This window comes from Crocodylus porosus, unplaced genomic scaffold (genome assembly GCF_001723895.1).
Source record: "Crocodylus porosus isolate Cpor-Errol unplaced genomic scaffold, CroPor_comp1, whole genome shotgun sequence".
Classification (NCBI taxonomy): domain Eukaryota; kingdom Metazoa; phylum Chordata; order Crocodylia; family Crocodylidae; genus Crocodylus; species Crocodylus porosus.
Window position 1 is genome coordinate 13153436 of NW_017728917.1, and position 25184 is coordinate 13178619.

Genomic DNA, 25184 nt, shown 5'->3' on the forward strand with positions numbered 1-25184 from the left:
ATAAGCCATCTGTGCTAATTTATTACTCTATATAGCTTTTAAAATATGGATGCATAACAGCCGTGCAAGATGCCCTGATGCATTTATCTTTTTTTTTTTTTTTTTTGTAGTCTTTTTGGAAAGCTTAGTGAAAGCTGCAAGGTAGGATGAAATAACTCCCCATTTTCTTCACTTGCCTGCAGTATTTCAACTCTTTCACAGGTCAGGAGAGAATTCTGCTTTAAAGTCATGTCTGTTTTCCCAGAAAATCATACTTATAAATACATGGACAGATTTGTTATTCTGTTGTTTCTGGTTCACTCCAGCACAACTCCCTTACTTTCAGTGGTCTTACATCCACAAGTAGCACACTGATACATCAAGCCCAAAATTTTAATTTTATACAGTGCAGCTCCCCACTTTAATGGTTTCTACCAAGTTGACTTTTTTTTAATGCTAGCATCCTCCTGTATATCTCTGAAATGAATAAAATCTTTCCAAACAGTAAAATCTTGAAGTGCATCCCTGCATCACATTGGCATTAATGCCTCCCTGTTACATTCAACAGCTTATTTTAAAAGATGCCTTCAAACAGAACTTGGGCAATGACGTTTATCCATCAAATAAATAATAGTGCAATCTAAACAGAGGCATGGATATTGCCATATAATGATAAGTAGATGCTGTCTCTAGGGAATTTAACGCGCACAATTTAATGAACGAATAAAGTGTCACCATTGCAAATGGAAAGTAAAACAATTTGTACAGTGTTTTGAAAATTTGGAGCTGGAGCACTGCATTTTCAGAGTATAATAACGAATGTGGCTTTATGGTTTGCACAGTACTAATGACTAGCATTTAACACTTGCATGAAGAGACTTTTAAAGTTACTAAATATGACGGGATTTTTTTAACCACTAAATCTGTTGGCCGTACAGCTAGCCTATCCGCCTGCACTCCATTTTAACTCAAGTTCTTGTACTACAGAAAATGTAGGCCGGTTAGTCACACCTGCCAAAAAGCTAGAAGATACAATCCGTCTGGCAGAGCTGGTAATTGAAGTCCTACAGCAGAACGAAGAACACCATGCAGAGGTGAGCACCGTGCTCTGCGTTGTTATATTCCTATAGTCTGAACAGGAGCTGGTTGGTTTTAATAGCTGGGTCCATTCCCGTCACGGTTGCTGAGCGAGGTGCTTTCTATCACTGTTCAAGCTGTCTGGCCGGATTCAAGGACAGTGTTCAAATGTAATTAAAGGGGAGTAAAACCAACTGTTTGGAGAGGGCTTTTTAAAGCCAAAGTGGGTTGGATTCTGCTCTCATTTACGGTGACGTGCATTCTTCCACGAGCGTCGGTGACAGCCAAACATGGCTAAATGTCTTGATCACCAAAATAATCACACCCTAACACCTGTCCCCTTTTGAGAAGGGCCACATATTTCAAAGCCTTAGGGTTGTACATCCAGCCATCACCACTTGAGTCTGTTTTTGGCCGGCAGTTGCCAAAGCAGCATTCGGTTTTTTGCCCTTCACGGCTGCGGCCGAGGAAGCCATTGTAAATGTCCAGAACGCTTTTTCTTGGGTTTGTTTCTTCATTTTAAAATAGTTTTTAATGTGTTTTGTTTTTTTACTTGGCATTGCTAGACGTGGTAACATTTTAAAAGGCTGTTTTCACGCTGGCTTTTCTGTCGGCCGCCCCTTGCTCAGCTTGTTCAGGTTTTCTCTGTTGATATTTGCTGAGGCTGCAGTGACTCATTCGGCGTTCCCAATCGTATAGGCTGCGCAGCACTTCCCAGAATGAACATGGCTCTGCCCTTCAAAATGTCCTCGCAGGGAGACTCTAGTTGCAGTAGCACTTTTAAACAGGGGAACTCCAGCTATCACAAAAGCCAGTGTATGTGAGGACCTCAGGAGCAGAAGGCTTGACCCTGAACAGAATTAAGCTCATGAGCGCACCCACGGATGTGGTCCCACTGACATGACGCCACGAGATCTGGATCTCAGTGGAGCTACTCGAGCGAGCGCAGTTGCTTACGGGCACGCGAGTGTTTAGGATCAGCAGTCAGCTCTTCACAAGTCCAACTCACCGTGATAATTTCTTTTTTTAAGTTAATCATTTTCAAATTAAGATTTACCACTTAAGTGTTTATAACTTGTTACATTCATTCACTATTTTCTCTTTTCCTTCCCATTTTTTTATATATATATATATATATACACACACATATTTATATATTGCATTTAATACATTTGATGAGTAATTTCACAATCACCTAAAATCATTCCACTGTATATTAAATTTACAGTACAATTTAACTTATTTCTAATACACGACAATCCAGAAGTCCCAACTAACTCCTGACTGCATATTTAAATTTCCTCCCTGTTTTTCTACTGTTCATTCAATCTTGGATGATCCTGGCAGGGGAAAGAGGTATGTGACTAAACTGAATGAAATGAGTCACTTCCTGTCATATTTCGTGCATGCCCTCTTAGTGCCATGTTTCCTAATGGGATTTTACCTGGGTGATCCTTGCTTTGTAACTTTAATCCGAGGAATGTAACAGCAACTCCACATGGACTGCTTGTGGAATTGGTAGCCCAACACGGCAGGGGAAATGCGGGATACGTATCCAGTCCATGCATGTAGCAATGGGTCTATTTTACAAGTGCTGCAGTTACATCCCAACACAACCCTACCTGCCTGGAATCTTTCCTCAGCCTGTTGTAAAACCTATGTTGTTTTGTAGTTTCCTGATCTCTAGTACACCGTGGAGTAGACTATATAATAAACGATTGAGTAGAAGGATGCTAGTCTTCCTCTAACTTTGTTTGTATGTGTATTGTACTGAATATACAGTATTTATATATAGAGAGAGACTCTAGCCCAGAGAAGAGAGAAATAATCTTTATTTTCACAGAGTTGAGATGCTCCCAGCGTAACTCAGAATGCTGCAAAGATGTCTATGAATTGTGGCAGGGCTGTCTAAGGGGAACGAATAGTTTATTGCACTCATCACCTTCCTGTGATGCATGGAAAGGAATTATTTTTAAGATCCAGGTTATTTTCATACTGGCAACTTCGGGGTGCAAGAGGGCCTAATATGGGCTTCTCTTCTGTCCACTACACTGAAAACACCCTTAAAAGAATGGAAATAAAACACATGCTTTGTAGCTTGGGCATCAGAAGGGTTTTGTTAGTGAGAGCAGATTTGCAACTATTTTATTTCTAGGATCACGTTTTTCTTGTGCTCCCGTTTCAGAAGGGTGACTTTTCATTTATCCTATTGCAGAAGTCCAACACAAAGTCCCTATACCACTTGATTTATGCCTGCAGGGTATAAATGGGATGCTAGTGGCACCCCTTCTGCACAGGTGTGAATTTCACCCAGACAATAGGTTGCAAGTTGTTTAATCATGTGAGTTTTGTGGTGCATATACAAATACAGCCCCACAATTTTCCTTGTGGTCGTGCAGTATCTGGTTGGGCTATTACAGGAATTTTCAAAATGACTGCATTTTGTTCAAAGGAGGCAACTTCCAGGATGTTTTTTGCTGGGAAGTCGTTTGCCAAACATGTTACAAATGGTGACCTCTTACAGTGTCAGCATCACTTCTTCACCGTAAATACCTTCATGGTAGCATTTAGGGAGTGCTAGACTTTCTGCTTACCTCCAAGTAACTGAAGTCTACCCTTCTGAATTAATTACTCCAGGCAGGGTTTTAAAGGAGTTTTCTGTATACCTGGACTGGATAGGTATGACCTGAATATCTCCTTTGGCTATCCACAAAGAAAATGAAGTTGAATTTCTTATTGTAGAAAGGCTGCAACCGTTACCATTTGCCTATTAAGATGAGCCCATTGCACTGTTGTATGCACATACATGCAACACACATTCAAACCCCATCAAGTAAACCTAAACTGAAACCACCTTTACGATTTGGAAAAAAAGTTTAAAGAGCATTAGCATGGAGAAATCTTTTGTTTTTATTATGCGAGAGGCAAGGATTTCTTAGGGTGATATCTTTTATTGGACCAGCTGCCTAGGTGCATAGTGTTAGACGAGCTTTCACGTAGCCCAGACAAACATGCAGAAGAAACTGGCCTTCTATAATGGGCGTGCCTACGTAATATATAACAGCTTGAGTCTTTGCCAAAGTGTCATTTGTCTCATCAGGTGGCTCCAAATTGGATTATCTTTCACCTGGATGAGTCGTGATAAATGTCATAAGACTTCATGCATTTTTAATCTTTGCCTTCTCTCTCTATGTATATGTATGTGTATATATATATATGTGTGTGTGCGTGCAACTCTATTGAAGACACACATATATATATGTGTACCCGTGTGTAAAATACTCAGTGGTAGGTGTGTTTGTCCAGAAGGCAAACTTCATTTTCCTTCGATCATGTTGAAATCAAAGCAGGTAAGTAGATGGTAAATAAAATTAAACTTTACCATCTGGAAAAAAAAAATTGAGTAATGAACTGCTATTGTTCTTATTTCAAGGAATGACTGCCTTACTGCAAATGGGAGAGGGAATTCTCATGAGTCGGAGGCTAATCCAGCAGAAATATATGTGACTGTTTTTTACAAAGTAATCGTATGCTTTGCCTGTTAATTTCTTTAAGGAAAAAAAAAAAACACAAACATTTTTTCTTTTTCATGGAAGCAGGTTTTTATTGCAGGACTCTGAAGTAATTATGTTGGGATTTGTTGGAGAATACGTTCTTTCACTCCTGCCAAAAATGTTGATTTTTGCCCATCCTTCATATATAGAGTTACCAGCAGGATTCTCAGCTACCAGATACACCCAATAATCACTTGACAAGGAGACAGTGTGGCAGATTCTTAAGAAATGAAGGCATGGCCAGAAGAAATGAGTCAATGCAAGAACCAGCTCTTTCATCCTTGTTCAACAAAATAAAAAAATATATATCTTTTAAAGGGATATTGTCAACTACCATAACTTTGATTTTTTTTTTTTCTATTTTAATTTTTTTCACATCTTTGGGAGGAAAAATTGAGCAGACACTGAAAGCAGAATGGGTTCCTGCCACCTTCCCTTCAGATGATCTGGCTGTTCAAAAAAAAAAATCAGAACGATGCCCAACCCATCATATTGGCAAGATCGCATCGAAGCGGCATTTTCATATTCCTCGTCTTGTGCTTATTTTTTAATGTAGCTGCCCAGTCAGGATGAGCCATTGAACAGCTGTGTGGAGCCACTTCACATTGGCAGCAGCTTTAAAAGAGCTTCTCAGCAAATGCCTTGCTAAAGACTAGGGCCAACATTAAATCTGACCCTGGGTTGGCGTCCGGAGTAACCAGGGTGGCGTGAGCTGGCCGACAGCTCCAAGCACCAGTTTAGAGGGACCAGCACGCTCCACACCCTTGCTCTCTGGCACCCTGATGTTCGACTGCGTCTCTGCCCAGGGCACCGAACGTGGTGGCTGCCCCTCCGGGAGCCAACCTGTGTCCGAGCGAGCAGCTTTTTGGGGAGGGCAGCACAGTTGGATTTGTGTGCGTGTGCTGGGCTAGACATTTGTTTCCTGACTAAGCAGCAACACACTTCGATATCATCCCTGGACCTGGTCAAGAGGCAGTGCAACTGCACCCTAAATCAGGACCCTCACCAGCATTGCAATAGCAGTGGCTGCATGAGGGCCCACTCCTCACCTCCCATGCCTTCCCACTCACTAGAGCAAGAGGGGAAGAAAACTGCTCTGCAAGGCACGCATTCCCTTAGGCCAGCGCACGGATCAGGAGAGAGTTATAGGCCAGGGCAGGGTTGACATAGCATTCTTTATTTTTTTAATATAATTACAGACCACCTTCATGCTACACACACAAACATGCATACCGCACCCCTGCCACACGGGTAAATCCTCTATGCATGCATACCTGGCAGCTGGGTATGAGGGAGATAGACCTGGAAAGCCCGAAAGGGATTGTGCCACAGCCAGGCACACTGCTTTGGAGTGTGATAGTCTGGTGACAAAGCAGCCCCCGTCCCTCTAATGGGGTTTGTCATTAATTTTCTGCAACCTTCTCAAAAGGAAAAGTGAAGAGAATTAGCGCTGCTCTCATTGATTGCCAAGCAAAATAAAGATGAAGTCCATTCTGCCTGATTATGTCTGCCAGTATCTTCTTTTCATCCTTTCAAGTGACTGAAGTATACCTTCTGGATTGCCAAGTTGTCTTTCAACTCTCAGTCATCTTTATTCCATCTTTTGAGTCTGGTGCCTATGGTGTAGGTTTCCTTTGCTCAGAAAGTCCTGGATAGTGCTTGGTAGAGAAAGTTGTTAAATCTCAGAGTAGTTTCCTCTCACCCCCAAATTACTGCACACGGTCCTGTTGACAACACTGCTCATTCTGCATGTTCCCAGCCAGAAATGATTACTAAACACGCATGCATGCATTTGAAACACATTCACATCTAAGCCATGTGTGATGTGAATGTCACTTCAGAAAACCCGTACAGTGGACTTTAAGGACCCATGTGCATGAGAATGAGTTACTTCACTGGTATTTTTTGGTTTTCACGTGTTATATGTAATGCTCCAGCAAATGGAAAAATCCTGGTAAAAACCTGGCTTGATTTGGAGGCTTTTAACCTGATCTCCCGCCAGGTCTATATAACAGCTCTAAAACTGATTTTATAGTAAGTGGCCCTAAATTATACTAATGTATTTAAATAGCTTTATATCTATCCCCTGTAAAATGAAAGGTGCTGTCTTAATTTTTACTGGTGGTGCTTGAAATATTTCTAACTGAGATCTGGAGACATGTTAGGACAGACTCTGCATTCATAGGCTTCTAAGCTTTTTCAAGATGAATGGTAATAGCAAGCCCAAATAAATTTTGAAAGCTGTTGAAAAAACATAGCAGAAAACCCACAAACACAGTGAAGAAACTCCCAAATTCCTATACTTTAGAATAAGAACTGGTAGACCTCTCTGGTACATAGCATGATTAAAGATGAATTTACTGAGTTATTGTAAACTGAACAGACATCCCTTCTTTGCTTTGTTTCAACTGCTTACTCTACAGTGCAGTTCGGAAAAATATACGCGACAAGGCATTCCTGAATATAAAGAGTAGGTGCATCATTTATGTGATTTGCACTGTATATGCAGTAGCTCGCATTTTAAAGGACTGTTCTCTTTACAATAAAGCTAGTTTTCCCTTGGGATGCACATTTGCTTCTAAGCTATATGGCCTCATATCATTTGCTGTGGTTTAAAAGAACTAATGCTTTTCTTTGTTATTTCTTTTTCTACCAAATTTAAAGGCCTTTGCTTGGTGGTCAGACTTAATGGTTGAACATGCGGAAACCTTCCTGTCACTGTTTGCAGTGGATATGGATGCTGCTTTAGAGGTGCAACCCCCAGACACGTGGGACAGCTTTCCACTATTTCAGCTTCTAAATGATTTCCTCCGTAGTGACTGTATGTATTTGTATTTTGACCATTTCTTTCAATAGGGTAAAATCTGCTGGGTTATTAATAATGTTTCTAGCCTTTCCATGCTGTACAGAAAACTGATATGGGTGGGACTTCAAAACCAATAGCCTTTTATTAGCTTAATATTGCAATTGCTTGAGAGGGGGGCGGGGAAGTGGTGCTTTTCAACATGACCAGAGACCAATCCTCTTTACTAAAAATAAATGCCCAGGTAGAAGACCAGGAGTGGGACTTCTATAAGGTCCTGTGGTGAGGAGCACATTGTTCACAGAGTTGGGCACTTTCTGTTATTTTCATTAAGCATTTCTATTGTGCTATATATGTGCATCATATACGTGTGGCAATACGAAGTCAACTGCAGTCCCTGCCCCCAGACAGGTGGATGGAAAGGAAAGGAATCATTAACGAGTGATTTGACATTGCCTTGTACAAAGGGGAAGCGCAGGAGAATATTGCCAGGTTCGAAGGCGCGGCAGTGAAATTCCCATTCGCTTCAATAGCAGCAGTGTTTGGCCCTGCTGAGTCTGTGACAATCCCGCATTGTAGTCTGCCTGTCTCATCCTTCCCACATTGGTCCATTAGGCCCCCGTCTTACAAAAGACTTCCCTGTTGGAAACCCCTCCTTAAAATCCCTTTTAGTTTCTGAAGACATGCATAATGAGTCCTGGGACCCCTCCTCCGAGAAAAACGATTTCGAGTGTAAAAGTAGTCCCCCAGTCTGCCCAGGGAGTGATGTGTGCCAAGCTGTTTCATTTATAGTCATTTTATTAACAGGAGCTAGTCATCTATTTCCTGTCTATAAATCAGGCACTAACGGAGAAGGTTCGCTGTTTGTTTGCTCCAAATAAGAAACGATTTCTGCTGTCTTTATCCTGGATACTGATGGTCAAGTATTCCTAGGGGAAACTCCAGTTACTTCCTTCCTGTTAGCCAGCGTATTTATTGTGTAATAAAATGCCACTCTTCGTGGTTCGTTACCCAACCGTAGTTTCTTACTATACTTTTATTTATCTATTCTAGATAATTTGTGCAATGGAAAATTCCACAAACACCTTCAAGACCTGTTTGCTCCACTTGTTGTTAGATATGTCGATCTGATGGAGTCCTCAATTGCACAATCAATTCACAGGGGCTTTGAGCGGGAATCATGGGAGCCAGTAAAGTAAGGAAACCTCCTTTGATACAATCGGAATTTGGGTGCAAATGGATGGAGATTCGTACAGAGATGAATTAGTAAATACTAGATTGGAGATTCGGAAAATGCCTTCTATTTTTTAGCGCCGTGCTAAAAATCCAAGGCCTAATTTCTTAAGGGTTTTCAAGGTTTACGAAAGAAACAATATGTGCTTTTCTAATGCAATGCTGATTGAAGTGGAACGTTTTGCTTTGAAAAATGGAATTACGAAAAATGTGAAATCCTCTCATTTTGCTTGGCTTTTTAGATCTTATGACCCTGCTCTAAAAGGCCTTTTCCAATGTTGCTCTTAAAGGCAAATAGCTTCTTTTCAGAACGAAAACCTTGCTTTACTGTGTTCAGTCTGGCTCTGTACCTTGGGTGGGCCGCTGTTGTCTTTTTTTTCCACACGCCCTGTGAAGCGATAGTGCAGAGATATGCTTCACTGCTTCAGCACCACAGCTGATCCCTGGATTGATCTTTTTTTTCACGCAGGCTGTGAAGGGCTCCAGTGTAAGATGCTGCTTTAGAGCTAAGGGCTTTTAGGAGGAGACACTCTGAAACCATGCTGGAAAGATCCTGAAGGCACCGTCCCTGAAGGGAAACACAGTGTGCTAGAGAAAAGTACTTCCAAGCAAAAACAAGTAGAGAAAGCAGGAGAAAAGAGTTGACCGGAGCCATTTATTAATCTCATAGAAGTGATGATTTAAAACTCTGGAATGGGTGAACTGGGAGACAAAGCCCCAGCTCAGCCTAGTGGTTGTGAAATATAAAGTTAGTTAAAGCCATGCAGAATTTATGGTGGTATTACTGCTCCCAGCGCTCATTCCAAAAAGGCTCAGTTAGATACTATCAAGGAAACATATTAATACAAATTAAATAAAGAAATGGAGCAAGACTAGCTTTATGCAGGCTGAAAAGTGTCTAATGTAGCCAATGGTTAAGTGTTCTGGTCTGAAGAGTTACTTTGTAACATTTAGCAATTATCTACTATATTGATGGTACATAAAAATGCAAGGTTAATTCAGAACCCGGTTCACTGTCCGTTTGTTCTCTTGGCTCTGCAGGCTAATGAGATTAAAAAAACCCCTAACATTTCAGTTGTAAAATGAGCAGGTGTGGCTCACCAAACACACAAGAAGTAGCTCTCCTGAGTAGGAAAATGCGGCTTTACACCCCCCGTAGTCATTCAGCAGGTAGAACTGCATATTAGAGTGATCCTCACTTTAATAATGCGTAACAGCTTAAGTAATAGCCACCTGTTACACATTTGGTGCAGTAATGTCAAACGATGTGTTAACCATGCAGTTGATAAATGATTCATTCTTTATGTGTTTGTTCGAAGCCAGAGACTAAAATATATTCAAATCAGTAAATCATCTTGGTTTTAGCTCATTTAAATTCAATTATAGTTTTATTTTAAGTACATGTTTTCTTATAGCAAAAGTTTGGATTTCAAAACACTGTCACTTTCTTGGAGAAATGGAAGAGTCACTTTCAAAATGACTATAGAGAGTTTCTGCCATGTTAAGGGGGTCATTTGCAATGCATCGGGGTTGTTCTGAAAAGGTTCTTTATCCATCATCCCATGGTGTTGTGCTTCAAGCAGCTCTGGTCAGTGAACACCATATATCTTACAGTTATAAATGTTTCTTTGCTTAATAGTAGTTATCTTACAGAGTGACCCGGGGCACTCAAAAGCGTTGCTTTGAAAAAGAATGGGTAATTCTCCCGGGCATGTTACATTCCCCCATGGGAAAGCACACCCTTGAATATGTTTTTAATTACTGATACTTTATTCTTCATGTGCACACCCACACACACGTGCACACACACCAGTAAACATACACACACCCAGTGTGAAATGTCACCTTTATGTAATGTGACCCAGCTGAAGGCAGTGAACATGTCTGCACATCAGTACCTAGTGCATAAAGTGCAACTGGGAACCCCAATCCTGGAATCGTCTTCAGTCTCACGGCAGGCGGCATGCTATTCTTCCCCTGATCCCCAGTAAGCCTGTGATAAATACAGGTCAAACAAATGTATTTTGCTTGCTCTTCCCTCAGCTTCGTGTATCCCCTCTCTCCCCTACGCATTCAAACATCTAGTGAATTCTTTAGGCTCTTTGTCCCATTTTGCAGCTTTGCATTGCTCAGTAACCACAAATTCACATTTACCAAAGGAGAGCACGATACTGTTTACAAGCTTACTCCTAAGAAAAAGTTAAAGAAATAGCTTTTAAGTACTGCAGCGATGCAAAGGACACCGACATCACCCTCTTCTGTTTTACTAACACCCATTACTGCCGGGTAGCTATAAGGGAAATGACACAGCTGCACCCATCGTGTATCTTTGCCCTTGGAGAATTTTATGCAGCTTGACTCTGCTTTGAAGGAAGGCTTCCCACTTGGCTTGCCAAAGTCAACCAGAATACACATCGCCGCAGTTGAGCTGACTGCTATCCTGCCGATCTCTATGCTGAATTGTGAGAATGAAATCTCATTACCTCATGACAGCCAGCAAAGTATTCTGTAGCATAGAGGCTTTTAAAAGGGTTTCTCTATGCTCATGCTTGCAATCAGGGCTGAAAAATGTGGTCCTCCATAACCTGACCAGATGGCAGCATACATGCATGTCATTTTTCTATTTTCATTGCTAGAGACTGTGTACCTTATGCTGCTACTAGTTGGGTATAGAAATCGCACAAACAGTAAGATCGATTCCCTTAAATACTGAAAACATTGAAGGGGAAAAAATTCCATACTGTTTGCTTCGGCAGGCCATGTGATCTGCCTGTTTTGTACAAGCTCTGCCTAGCTGCAGAATGTATAAGCCGGGGGTCCTTGCCCTATAACCAGTGCAGCTGGTAGGTATGGGCAGATACGTGCGGAGAAAATGAAGCGAAGTGAAACACCAGTCCCAACTCGCTATTTTCCAAAACATTGGGTGCATAAATTAGATCTGTTCCCAAGCTGGCGGAGTGCACGCAGTCACATGAGGAGGGGGGAACATGCCGTTATTTCTGCGCGCTAGCTTCGCGACTCAGGGCGTTTTGAAATACTTTGCAGCCACCCGACACCTAAACACATACATGCAATTGCACTCGGCAGCTGAGCTCCGCACGAGCAGAATGCAAGGTTAATTCAGTGACCACTGATGTCCTTTTCAGTTGGTTGGCTTGAAAAATTATGCAAATCTTTTCTGGGACACGTACACACACAAAAAAGGATCTTCTGCAACATTTTATGTGCCGTTATATTCTAGCACAAGGAGGTCAGTCCCCGTGGTTCTTGTCAAAGTCAAATTTGATTGGGTTTTAAGTATTAATATGCAAACGGTCACACTCTGTAGTAAGGCTACATTTGTAAGTAGTCTGTCTTTTAATAAGTGGCTCATAGAGGTTTTAATAAATTGTCCATTGCTCGCCACAGCTTATTACAGGTCGCTCCTCACTTTGTGTCTCTGCCTCCTTCCCCATTTGTATACCGGGGCTAATCATCTTAAGGAGGTAGTGTAAAGCAGTGGGCAGAGCAGTGAACTAGAACTCAAGAGATGCAAACTTGATTGTCAGCTCTGCAGACCAGTCAGTTCAACCCTTAAATGCCTCAATTTCTCCATCTGTAAAATGGGGATAATGTTATCGCACCTCCCCTATAACAGGCTTCAAGATCTGCTGATGAAAAACATTCCAGATAAGAGCTAGGTACTATCATAGCCTAAAGCTCTCCATAACACTTACTACTTACATGCCTGTAACCATCTGTAACCCATAGTACTCCAGTCTTTAACATCTTTTAGTCATTCATGAGTCCTTTTCAAGCTATTTATAAATGTATCTTTAACATAAAGTGTGGCCAGTCAAATGCTGTGACTCTACCAGGCAACCAGACAGAAGTGGTGACGTTGTCCAGAAAGGAAAAAAAAATCCTGTTAGGAAAAAGATCCTGGGGTAGCTAAATGTGGAAACCATGCCAAACACCAAGCCACAGTCAGAGCATGTTTAGCTGCTTACTTCTGTCACCCTTCTACCCAGTCTTCTATACTGAAGATTTTATAGAAAAGACTGCCACTTGAATTACTAGCATTTATCCAAGTATATATGGGCCAGCATTTATGCTAATAAAACATAACTTCTGGAGTAAGCAGACAGGCAGTCTGCCCAGTGGATCTAGGAACTTGTGGGAACTGGACATTTATGCACCAACATGTCTGTAGGCAAGATAACCCAATAAAATCTCCAGGGTTGTCTGTTCAACTTTCAGATTTAAGCTAATGGCATCACCTGGCATTTATTAGGTAGCTTCTTATGGCTCTTTACTTGTTTTCTACAGTTAATGTTACAATAGGGGAAGCATTCTTTGAATATATATTATTCCAGGACACATTATCTTAATGCCATGAGCTTCTGGCACTCTAGATTTTTATAACTGGAGAGCAGAAAGATACTATTTAAATCAGTCCAAATGTGGGAAATAAATCCAAAGGTGAACAAGTCAGAACAATACACCACAAACTGTCTATTTGGCGAGGACATATCCTTACCAAACGTACAGGCCCCAGTCATGCAATTGAGTCCTCCTAACTTGAACCTTCTGCCACTCTGAAGCGCTAAGAGTTTAAGTGCATCAGACTGCTGGATGGGGCATTATTCAGTCTCTGGTATTAAATAGTCATGGGCTCGGTTTTTAGAAAGCCACCTCCCATTCTGGGCCTGTAATTTTGCAGGCCAGGTAAATAAAGGCACATCTATCTGTTGATAATATTGAAGTAATTTGCAAGTCTGCCTACCTGACTCCAGCCACAAGTCAGGTAAAGAGACAGGTCATTGAGATCAGCTGAACCAGCAAAGCTACGGACGCAGAGTAGGATGGCAGGTATTTCCCAAATCAGGCTCTCTGTGTTAAGATAATACACTACCTTATTTTGCCATCGGAAGATGAGTTGTAGCTTTTCCTTGCAATGTGCACAAAGTATCAGCAAAATCCTGATTTGTAAAAAACCAAACCAAATCAAAAAACCTTGATATATGAATACTATGCAGTGTTCACTCTAAACAGTTGCCATTGACTTAATACAGTGTTTTCATAAATGTGTTTTCAATAAGTTCTTGAATATTTAGTATAAAAAACAAAGGTCCTCTGATTAATGTACTTACCATCTGGCTAATCTCTTTAAGTGGCTTTTCTTTATACATGTATATGTTGTCCATCTCTTGCTAGTTTTAATTTACTCAATATCACTTTTTAAACTACATGGCCTTACCATTTCCAAAGGTTTAACTATCTCTCAATCATTATGAAGCATGTGTTTCTTTTGACAATCATATTCACTTTACGAGGCATGTACATGTCTGAGTGGGAACAGTGGATGAGTTGGTTGCATGAGAAAGCTCTGACATATATCTCCTGGTTCATAAAGAGAACAAGCAGATAGCAAGAACTGAAGTCAAATCCATCCAGCAACCAGAAACGGAAGTAAATCAAAGCAGCTCACTCTGTATTTTGCTCTGAAAGGTGGGACTTTATTCAGAAGCTCAGAATGGAGAGCTGAAGTCATGTGTGCCTATTAGCCATGTCATCAATGGCTCAAAACATTGGTTGCCAACAGAACTGCAGAGATTCAGGGCAGATATTCTACCATGTTAGCAATTGTATACCCAGCCCTGTCGGCACAACGGTACTTCTTTGTTTCCTGATGTAATAAGATTTACAGTGAGAAATGCAATCCAGAAATGTATGTACAACTGTAGAAAATTGCTGTTGTGGTATTCCCGTGGATGAGAAGTTTGTAGAGTTCTGTCACTTCCCAGGACTGCAGATAATGCTGCATAAAATTCAACAGCAATCAAGGGAGTGGAAGACACCTTCCAAGGCAGAGTGTTTTAGTACAACCGTTATAGGCATCCACCTCGTGGAGCCAGAAGATTAACTGCCCGAACCTGCCTCTTGGCAGTAAAGCTTCTGCTAGCTCCAACAGGCAGGAACAAGCACTAAATCCTGGGGTCCTGATTCAGCTTTTAATGGGTCTTTACTCAGACAAACTCTGGGTGGGAATAAGGACCCAATAAAAATTCAGTCAAGACATCTGGACTTGCCTCTGGAATGAGGTTGTCAAAAACTTCCTTGGTTGATGCCCTTATGTGCTGCACAGAAAGGAGATACTCCCCACCACTGGCTTCTCCCCCACTCATCAGGTGGCCCCAGGAGTCAGCTGCTCAAATTTGACATCTCCCAGGTGCCAAAGTGAGGCACAAGTTTTTATTTTACATGTAAAATGCCATGTAATTGGACTTTTTGAGATACTCTGTAGAATACAGCCAGAACAGCTCAGGGACCTGTAGCACAACCTAATATTTATGGGTATTTTGCAAATCACTGGCATGCAGTGTTATTTCTCCTGGAAAATATATCACATTAAATTGCCTTGTATTTGATACACTAAACCACTTTTACAAAGTTATTTTTCATGTCATACTTGGGCATCTGAGAATGCCATTAAAGGCATCGTGCCCAGCTACAACTACTGTGCTCATCTCATGGCCCTCTTTGCAATGGGGGCATTCGTGCACAAAGCTCGTGCTTATTCTTTGGGTTTCGTGCCCTGGTCTGTGTGTATCGCACTACAATTGCACTTAGCTTTCAAGGCCTGGGAGCGCATGTGATACAGTGCTCCTCGTTTATGACCGTTGGAATCGGATGCACTCAAGTAAGCCCTGGGGTCAATTATGTGGAGCCCCGTTTCCAGCAGGCCCAGGGATCTGCATGCAGGAGTCCAACTGCAGGACTGGCGTCTTAGTCTTCACATGGTGGGACACTGTTCTGCTCCTCTAGGTTAAAGCATTTCTTGACTGTTTGGAAAAACGTCAGTCGAGGGGAGTGTCTCACATTCAGGGTGAGCCAAATTGTCAACTTCATTAGAGCCAGGAATTCAGCCTTAGCCATTTGAAGCCTGGTTTTGAGGCAGAACCTTTCCCAGTGGACTGTCAAGAGTAGCCCTTCCCTATCTCCAGCCTCTAAATGATCTAGAACTTGAGGTTTGCTTGCTCACGGGGACACGTTTTTAAATTCGGAGCCGCTTTCTGTGCTCTGAAACCATATCAGGATCCGTAAATCCTTTTGTGTGGGTGTTTGAGCGGTCCGTTAATTTGCTACTTTGTGATTTTTCTTCTTTTGTTGGTTTTTTAAGTAACTTGCTTTTTTATTGCAGACTGCAAAAAAAATACACTTAAGCCTTCCATGCTCATGCTTCTTTCTGAAATGTTTTGCTTTAGTTTTTTGACTGTTGTCTTGCTGTGAACTTTGCAGATTTGTTTATGAGTGTCACCTGCTTCTGCTACATCTGCATTGTCACTGTTATGGTATTTTTTTCTTTCTGTCTGTTTCTTCCACAGGAGTTTAACAAGTAATCTGCCCAATGTGAATCTACCCAATGTGAATCTCCCTAAAGTTCCAAACCTACCAGTTAACATCCCACTAGGCATCCCACAAATGCCTAGCTTTTCTGCACCGTCATGGATGGCTGCTATATATGATTCTGAGTGTGTATTCAGTTCACATTAGATCTAATTTAAATTTGAAGTAATCTTGGCATGGATATGTATTATTTATTTCTGTGCATTATATATAGAACTTCAAAAGAGTGACACAGACAGATAATTAGACGTTTCTCTGAATGAGGCAACCCTTCTGTATTTCTGGCATGTACGTAGTGAGTTTTTTATCAATATTGAGGATTTGTTTTGCACCCACTGGAAATTTGAGCAAATGTCTCGCTTTGCAAACTAGTTCTTGACAGTGGGATATAGTCCTGTTAGAGTATAAATTGCAAAATGCATCCTGGAAGATGGAGTATCTCAGGAGAAAGTTCTATCCAAAAGAGGAGACGAAACAACTTCAGTGCTAGCTGACCAATTTCTGTGGACCAGATGTAGATCTAAAAGTGAATCTTACTTCTTTGCAAGTTCCTCATTGCCTCTGATGGTTTGTTTTCCTTTTAATTCTGCACAGCATTGTCATCACAGGTGCTTATACATAAAGATTCTCACTCATTTCATGGGAAGCCCCAGATAGTAACTAGCTGTCACCATGTGAATATTTAAATGTCTGACAGGAGGAAAAACAATTTTTAGTGGAAGGCTTTGAATCTGACTTAGGAAATCAAACCCTGAGCCCATGTCATTAGTGTGTAAAAGCTAGCCTTTCCCAGTCCTCTGCCTCACACCTTTGGCATGTCCCAAGACATGGGATGCGTCCTACTGTCATACAGGTACCATATTGGATGAGGAATTAGAGCTCATGGTCAAGGTGATATAGTTTATTACAGCATCTAGATTTAGGAGGCACTATAAAACCATGCCTATTTCATGTACCTGCTGTAAAGCAGTGGGTCTCTGAGCAGTGCTGGGGGCTGGTACCCAAAGGTCAAGGAGCTTTATCCCCCCGTGTTGGGGAAGCCCTTCCAAGGACGCTTATACACGTAAACAGTGAGAGCATGAGCGTAAAGGGCTGATGTCTGATCAGGATGATGCAGGAGCAGGTTGGTCTCATCCAGCCAGGAACGGCTGTCCCTTCACAACTGGGCAGCCTGTGATGCCTTGCGCCTTGGTGAGTGGCCACTGTCCAAACTCGCCCTTCCACCAGCCCCCAGTCAGCATATTTACCTCCGTGGCTCAGGCTCCTTTGTCCCAACCCTCCCGGCTCTTCCCTATAAACTGTTCTGCTCCAGAGCAGAGTTTTAGTGCAGCACCTCATGGGACCATTTTGTTTCAACAAAAATGACGCTTGTCTTCCCCTGCTCCTCCCTCTTCCTTCCCTATCGCTTCACTTTCCACCCCTGCAGGTTTCTTCCTTCCTCTTCCTCCTGCCTCTGTCATCTCTTCCCTCTTAAAAGCTGAAGAGGAAGACAGCCATAAAGCCCCAGCCCTACAGGGCACTAACTCATGAAAGCATCCCTCCCACAGGTTATGTTTAACATGACATTTACTGAACAGACTTGGGCTTGAACACTGACTTACGTTCTTCCCTGCATCACGGGCTGAAAATACAGGCATAACTTAGAGCCCAGGAAGTCAACGAGGCTACTCCCTTGCTCAAGTGCCTTCAGTGAATGCTTGGCTGGACTTGGGGCCAAATTCCCAGGGTGCAGGCAGAAGTGTTTGGGATCCCTGAGGAGAGAGGCAAGGCGAGGAAAACCCCTTTGCAGAGAAGCAGTCTGAACATGGCCTGGGGAACCAGGACTCAGTGCAGTCTGCGGTCTGCTCCATCGATACCATGTTCCGATCCTTCTGGCAGACTCAACATGCCTTTTAATGTTGAGAACTTTAATTTTGGAAGAATAAATTGGCATTTTATCCAAATATTGAAAGCCTCAAACAAACAAACATAGACGTTTTTGGGATCGCAAGGGTGGCAATGAGCCAGAGACTTAAATTACATCTACACCTGGAATCCACCAGACTTCCACTATCATACAGGTACCATATTGGAAAGTAAAGCCAATGAACTGGCAGTAAAGGAAATGTAATCTTATTCTTTAAAAAAAAAAAAAAAATTAAAATACTTGGAAATATGAATGCTGTTAATTCTGTTTCAAAGAAACCCAACTCATATTCATGCTAAGATGGCTGTATTGAAGGTTAGATTAGGTAGTGTCTGTAAATAGTACTTGAAAGTTTTTTCCCCCCTCTGTGCATGCTCTGTGATACTGCTTCTGAAAAGATAAGAATCAAGACATGACAGTAAAGTGGACAGTCGTCTTTTTATAAAATCAAAGCTTGAGTGTGAAAGGCATTTTGTGAGCTGCTATGGGATCAAAGTAATTTCAGTGCTATTGCACTAAGAATTAACAGTTCTTCTTGGTAATAAACATAAAAAAAAAATTCTCGCATGAAAACCTAATAACGAGCTGTTCAGAAGAAAAAAAATACCAAGAATATATATTTTTTTAAATTTCAAAACCAGATGGATGTCTTAATGTTGCTGTAGCAAATACCAATTCTCGCATTCATGCGTATTTAATTATTTGGAACATAAATTCATGCAGTTCCAAAATTGGGATGGAACTAAAACGAGTTTATTTATTCCCAAACCTAAGTTTGAAACAGAAGACACTACATGTGCAGATAGGGCAACTGTCAGGGCTGTTGCACAAAGTAGCTTTTTGGTTAAAGATGCCATTTAAGGAAATGCCTGATTCTGTATCTTTTCATTTCTGCAATTCCCTTTGACCCAACCACTGTTCATTATTAAGGACATGTTTCAATCTTACCTTTCCCTTAGCATCAGATACATCTCTTCCCACTCCTGAGCTGACTTATACTTTAAATGGTTACCTTTGTTAGCACAGGACCCTCCTAGGACCCCTCTAGCATGTTGGGAGTATGGTTTTCACCTTGCGGTAGCCATGTATGCATTAGCTATAATTTCCTCTGTAGCATTAACTCAATGCAGCTGGCATCTGTCACAATAGAAACACCCTCCCTCATCTGTTTCTATAGATGATGTCAGCAGAAGTGGTAATGCATGGTGTGTTAAACATCTGATAAATTACTGTGTTAGCATTAGTGGTATGCGAGGAGGAGGTTAAAGCTCTTGAATTTCCCGTGGTAAATGTCATGAAAAAAGAGTGAGAGAGAAAAGGGTTACAGACACAGAAATTTCTCTGCGCAAACAAAACACAATCAAGGCCTGTGTTTTATCCTGTAAGTGGAGGTTTGAGATGTAATTATACTTGGAAAGAACCAAAGTAGCTGCACACCACAAGACCAAAGAGTCCTCTCTGGACAGAGGAGTGGGTAAGAGAACATGCACTTCCGAAAACATGCACTTCCGAAAGACCAAAGGCATGGCAACAAATCAAAAAAACAAAAAAAAAAACAAAACCAAAAACTGCTCGAATCTGTTGGCCTGGAGATGCCTTTGGAAGAGGTTGATTCTTGAAGAGGTAGAATAGTCAACCTAACCAAAACTCTTCAATATAAGATGTCAAGTGTTCTTAGTTCAATTGACTTACCATGATTTTTTTCCAGCTGTTCAAGAGATAAAGCGTGTCCTCGCTCACCACTTGTTAGCACTGTCCTTTACCTGGAAACCTTGGGTGGAAAAAAAAACGCCCCATATCTTAATAACTGCATACAATCATGTACTGTAGTTATTATCAATCAAGGATTTTCAACAACAAATTCTAGCCTTAATGCTGAATAATCACATAAATTCATGTGAGTATTAATTAAGGCTGATTTTTACCATACACCCTTTTTCCAGCTAATACATGTAATTCATAACTTTGTCTTATCATCTGGCCTGGAAAGATTTGTGGGTTGTAACAGCAAGGTAGATTAGGCAAATGTATGGTAAAACTCAAAACCCTGATGGTGGAGATTGTCTGATATTGTTCTGTGTATTAAACAACTGCATACCCTAGTCTTTGTCCAAGAAAGGTCTCCACATCAGGTGTCTAATAGCCTGGTGCAGGTTATGACTTCTGTTTCCACTTTATCCTGCCAGCAATGGGTCAGGAACCTCTGAAGATCTGTTTTGGAAACTTGATGCGCTACAGACCTTCATTCGGGATTTACATTGGCCCGAGGAAGAATTTGGAAAACATCTTGAGCAGCGTCTGAAGCTCATGGCAAGTGACATGATTGAATCTTGTGTCAAGAGGTAAGTCTAAAGTGTCTCGTGTTGAGAAGTATAGCGAAGCAGCTGGGCTGAGAGGCCTTCTAGAAGGGGCACCACTTCTTCTATCAATGTTTGGGAAATATCAGTCTTTGCTTTACCTTTCATCTTAAACCTGTCTGTTCAGAGAGGCACGAGCTTTGGTAGGCTAGAGCCTACTTTATCAGTTGCTATGCATGGGTTTCCAGAGAGCAAGGGTACTAAATGGAAAGGAATGAAGTTATATGGGAAGAAAGGAGGGAGCACTGGTGAGAGAGACGGGTGGGTTGAAAAGATCCAAAGGGACCTAGGGGTTATACAAACTAGTCCTGGTATCGAGCTAAGAAACCAGTCTTTGTTGAGACCACTTCTGTTGTGAGCAAACTCTGCCAGCATCAAAGCCAAATTTTATGGCACCAACACTGTTGGACAGGACACATCATGAGGATGCCTGACAACCAGCTCTTGAAGCAGGTCCTATACTCCCAACTCACTGATGGTCGCTACTCAAGAGGTGGATAAAAGAAGAGATTCAAGAACACCTTGAAGGCCAGTCTAAAGACATGGGATATGAACATCAGTCCTTGGGAGACTCCCGAACTGGGTCACCCTCGTTGGCACCATGGTGTACAACAGGGTATCGATTGCTTTGAGCAGACTCACCTCCCTATGTCGGCAGATAGATGAGAGACAAGGGAAAGAAAGAGCCATGACCCCGCATCACTAGGACTCATTCCTGCCCCCAAAACTGTTTTCCATGTCTGCAGTCTAGTGTGCAGATCTCCGAGCAGTTTCTTCAGCCAGCTCTGGACCCACCCTTGACTCCTCTATTGACTGCAAGACTGTTTTTCTCATATTGAGGGACTGCCACTGCCGATGACTTAACACAGTCCAGCCTGTGGATGATTTATTGGTCCACAATTTCCGTTCAAGTTGGTTTTTAAAGTTTTGTTGTTTAAAAGCCTTTGTCCCTCAAGAGGTTAACTGCTCTGTTTTTCCCTCTTAGTCTTATTCATGCCTTCAGATGAAGGAGGTTGTTGCCTACCAAAGCTCATGCCTCTCTGAATCAGTTAGTCAATAAGCCTGCCGCCCTTCCCTGCCTTCTGCATAGCATTCATTTTGGTAACAAAAGATTAAGGCCAAACCATCATTATTTTCCACCAGGCCTTGCATGTCTTTGGCTGGTTTAAGGTGTAATTCAGAACTGGGAAGAAAAGTTCTTTGTATTCTCTTTTGAACAAAGTAAATACCGAAAGGAAAAACTAATGGAGGGGCCAGTGAATACAGCTGCAGGCCTGGGCTGGTGACCACCACGGTTCTGGTGAAGTGGCTTTTCCAAACCAGCATTATTTGGCCCTTATGCAAATCTGTGCCTGTGATGTATCACACTCAAACTCCTAAGTCTGGATTTACAATCTCACCTTCTAAGAAAGTAGCATCTTGTGTCTGAGAGAGGGGCTCTAGGTTCACACACTGGAATTCAAAGCAAATGACTGTAGTAGGACTGCTGTTCCTGATCTGAAAAAAAAAACACAGCACACAGGTAGTTAAATTAAAGACACGGCTTTTATTGAAATGCAGTAGCTCTGATGGCTGAGTTACCTGGCAGCCAGCTACTGTAGATAATCCCAAAACCTCAGAATACTCACCATGCAGCATGGTTATCAAAGAGGTACAGTATCCCAAACAACAAACTTTTAATTCACTACATCACCCTGGGAAAAGCCCTGCGCTGTTCTGGAAAGTTGCTGTGTTTCATATGTTCCTATTGTTGTGGAGTTTGGGGGAAAGGCACTAGAAAGGCCCTGGGATCTACTCTCAAATTCAGGTAGGCAGACCCTTGGGATCCCACAAGGTCAGCTATTGCTGGGTGCATGTACACGTGCATTAATGCGCTTTAGTTAATGCACATTAAATCTAGCAACTCCTCTGGGCTCCTATACATGTGCAGAGAGCTGACTCCGACTCCCTGGAAATCCAGTGCATTGCAGCAGACTCAATTAATTGAGACTAATTTGGGAAATGCTCTCCTTCATTTAATTGAGTCTGCTGGAGCACAGAAATGAATGTGCTCCAGCAAACTCTAGCATCAGGTATCAGTGTCCCCGCACTGAAAAACAGTGGAACCATTTTTCAGCAGGGGGGATGCTGATACGCGTGATGCTTGGGCACTTTTAATTAGCACAGCCCACTAATTAAAACACCCCCCCATGCCTCCTAGAGCATCAGTAAAAATGCCCTCCATTGTGAAGTACTAATAAAATGAGCATTAGCCTGTCTTAAGCTGCACTAACTAAAAAGCACAGGGCATGTCTACATGTGCACTTTAATGCACATTAGCCTATTTTAATTTGCATTAAAGCATCACTTAAAAGAGGGTGCTGTGTAGTTAATGTGCATTACAATAGGCTAATGCACATTAAAGCACACATGGAAATGCTCCCACTGAGGCATAACTGATACTTTTATTTTCTCCACATACATTTGGTGCTGTGGGCTCCTCTGCAGCGTTTGTCTCTGTTAGGTTAATAAAGTGCCCCTTAATTGCAAAGGCTTTCAAGTGGTACATTTTGCCTTCAGAGACCTCAGGAAGGAAGGAGTGCTACCCACTATGCAGAAGCTATTCCTAGTGTGATATGCAAAACCACTGATGACCAATGAGCATTTAAAACTGCTCCCACAGTCTTGATCAGACAGCATTCTTACTGAAATAACAGCTTTAGCTGCCAAAGAAGGGAAATTGCAACTAATAAAGCTTAGTAGGGGGCAGCAAGACGTGTGTAGAAGAGCCTGCATAATTACATACCTGCACGCTTCTGCAGTTAACATCTTGCCCAGGTTTTCTGCTAGGTGCATTTGTTTTTTCAAAGAAACCACTTAAAGGAACCGTTATGATCCCTGAGAAGTGTTTGGGCAAGCCAGTACTATTGTGGAAACATAGAAAAAGCAATAATCCCATGGTGCCCTTCATGCCAAGCAATTAAACAGGTTTGTACCCTCTACATTTAGTATTGTGTGTCAATAGAATTGCCTTTAATTCACCCAGGTTGCTGCATTTAAACAGTAGGTATAAATTAGCTAATATAACCCAAATTACAGGTGTGCATTGCCACTGCCATCTGTAGCATCATCACGCTGTTTACCAAGTATGAGAAAGTAATAGTTTCTATAAGACTGTTACACACTTTATAAATAGAACATATTCTGTAGAATAGGCTTCTTTTCAAACTTAGTAAGACACATTTGGAGTAATTCTTTTTGCCACGGATGTTAGCATTCAGTCTGTTTCACCAAAGCCCTCTAAACTTTGTGTTCCACCTCTTATTAGTTACAATATCTTAAGCACCAACTGAAATGGTCTTTTCCTACTTTCTTTAATAGAACCAGGATTGCATTTGAAGTAAAGCTGCAAAAAACCAGTCGATCAACAGATTTCCGAGTCCCTCAGTCAATATGCACCATGTTTAATGTTATGGTCGATGCCAAAGCTCAGTCAACAAAGCTTTGCAGTATGGAAATGGGCCAAGAGGTAAAAATGTAGATAATTTTTGGTTTTTATGTAAACTAGAGACAATGTCATGAATTTTCCCATCTATTATTCTGCTAGTTTCAGAAACTTTCTAACAGTTGTGGACCTCATTTTTTGCACAGAATAAGCAGATGAATATTCAGGGTCTCTCTGTCAAATCAGTCTAATGAATATGGGCGTTCAGAATTCCAGTCACTTACCAGTGATTGTTGGCAAGGATTGTGGTGTGCATAAGGTACCTTTAAAGCCTGCTAATGCATGATGACTGTGTTTATTGAGTCATTAAGTTCACCTTGGAGCCAGATGTATGTTTGCCTAAATGCTAACTGTTTACATGTAGTCAACAGATTTCCAATATAAGACATCAGGAAAACAAAAGCACTAAGTTACTTTAAAAAAAAAAAAGACAACTTCCAAAAATATATCCAGATTCCACCCATTTTGACTTCCTTGAATATTGGCTGAAATCAGCATGTTGTATGATCCTAATTTACCAGGTTTTCAATGACTCAACTTTTAAAAAAAAATCCAACTCTAATCACTTGTTGATTGTTTTTTGCTTTTAAAAGACATTGTTTCAGCTTGAAATTTCCATAAATTTATAGGTGAATTAGAAAGGCATGCTAAACTGGGTTAGATGAAATGCATCTCCACGTTCATGTCACTCCAAAGGCGAGAAGCCAAGTTAAATATTCATGTGCCAGTTTAGAATCAATTGAGGAAAAATTGTTTGCTTCTCCTCTCTTGTTGCCAGTTGCCTAGATAAGCTCTTCCAGTGCAACTTCACATGGTTGAAATGTATAATACATCATTGCAAATTGTTTGTTCATTCTAGTTATTTACCTCTTCCTGCTACTCTTTAAGGGCCTTATCCAAAGCCTGCTGGACTAGTAGGTGTCTTAGCACTGACATCAGCAGGCCTTGGACTGGGCCCACTGTTCTTTTCTCTTTTGTGGGCTTTCAGTTGTAGCATTTCATTTGTGATGGTCTTGTTGATAAGAAAGGTTTTGAGATGCTTATGGTTGAGTTTCCTCCTCATCCACCAGTCCAACTTAGGACACGTACTAACTGGAGCCTTGTTGGTCCAAGGCTTGTTGGTAGAATTACCACATTTCCTCCCCACTCTGTTTCTTCTCCTTGCCTGCCCTGATTCCCAGTTCTCTGCTCCCACAATAACCATGCTGGCACATTCCCGACAGACCAAAGGGGCAAGAGTTGCAATACAGATCATGCATTTACCTTTAAATCCTTAGAGGTTGTAGCTGTGTTGGTCTAAGGATGCAGGCAGGCAAGGTTCTTTGGGTAAATCTAATATCTTTTATTAGACCAACTCAAATAGTTCAAACAATTCTTCTTCGCAAGCTTTTGGGTACAAACA

At 41.5% G+C, this 25184-nt stretch overlaps 1 protein-coding gene across 1 annotated transcript in view; it reads left to right on the forward strand.

Moving 5' to 3' along the window:
* CADPS (calcium dependent secretion activator) overlaps window positions 1-25184 on the forward strand; it is a 245719-nt gene that overhangs the window by 179960 nt on the left and 40575 nt on the right. Inside the window, exons 20-26 of the mRNA XM_019536711.1 lie at window positions 967-1073; window positions 2404-2412; window positions 7275-7431; window positions 8467-8608; window positions 16014-16160; window positions 20128-20283; window positions 23659-23806. Coding sequence (XP_019392256.1) covers window positions 967-1073; window positions 2404-2412; window positions 7275-7431; window positions 8467-8608; window positions 16014-16160; window positions 20128-20283; window positions 23659-23806 — 866 coding nt within the window. The remainder of the gene's footprint in view (window positions 1-966; window positions 1074-2403; window positions 2413-7274; window positions 7432-8466; window positions 8609-16013; window positions 16161-20127; window positions 20284-23658; window positions 23807-25184) is intronic.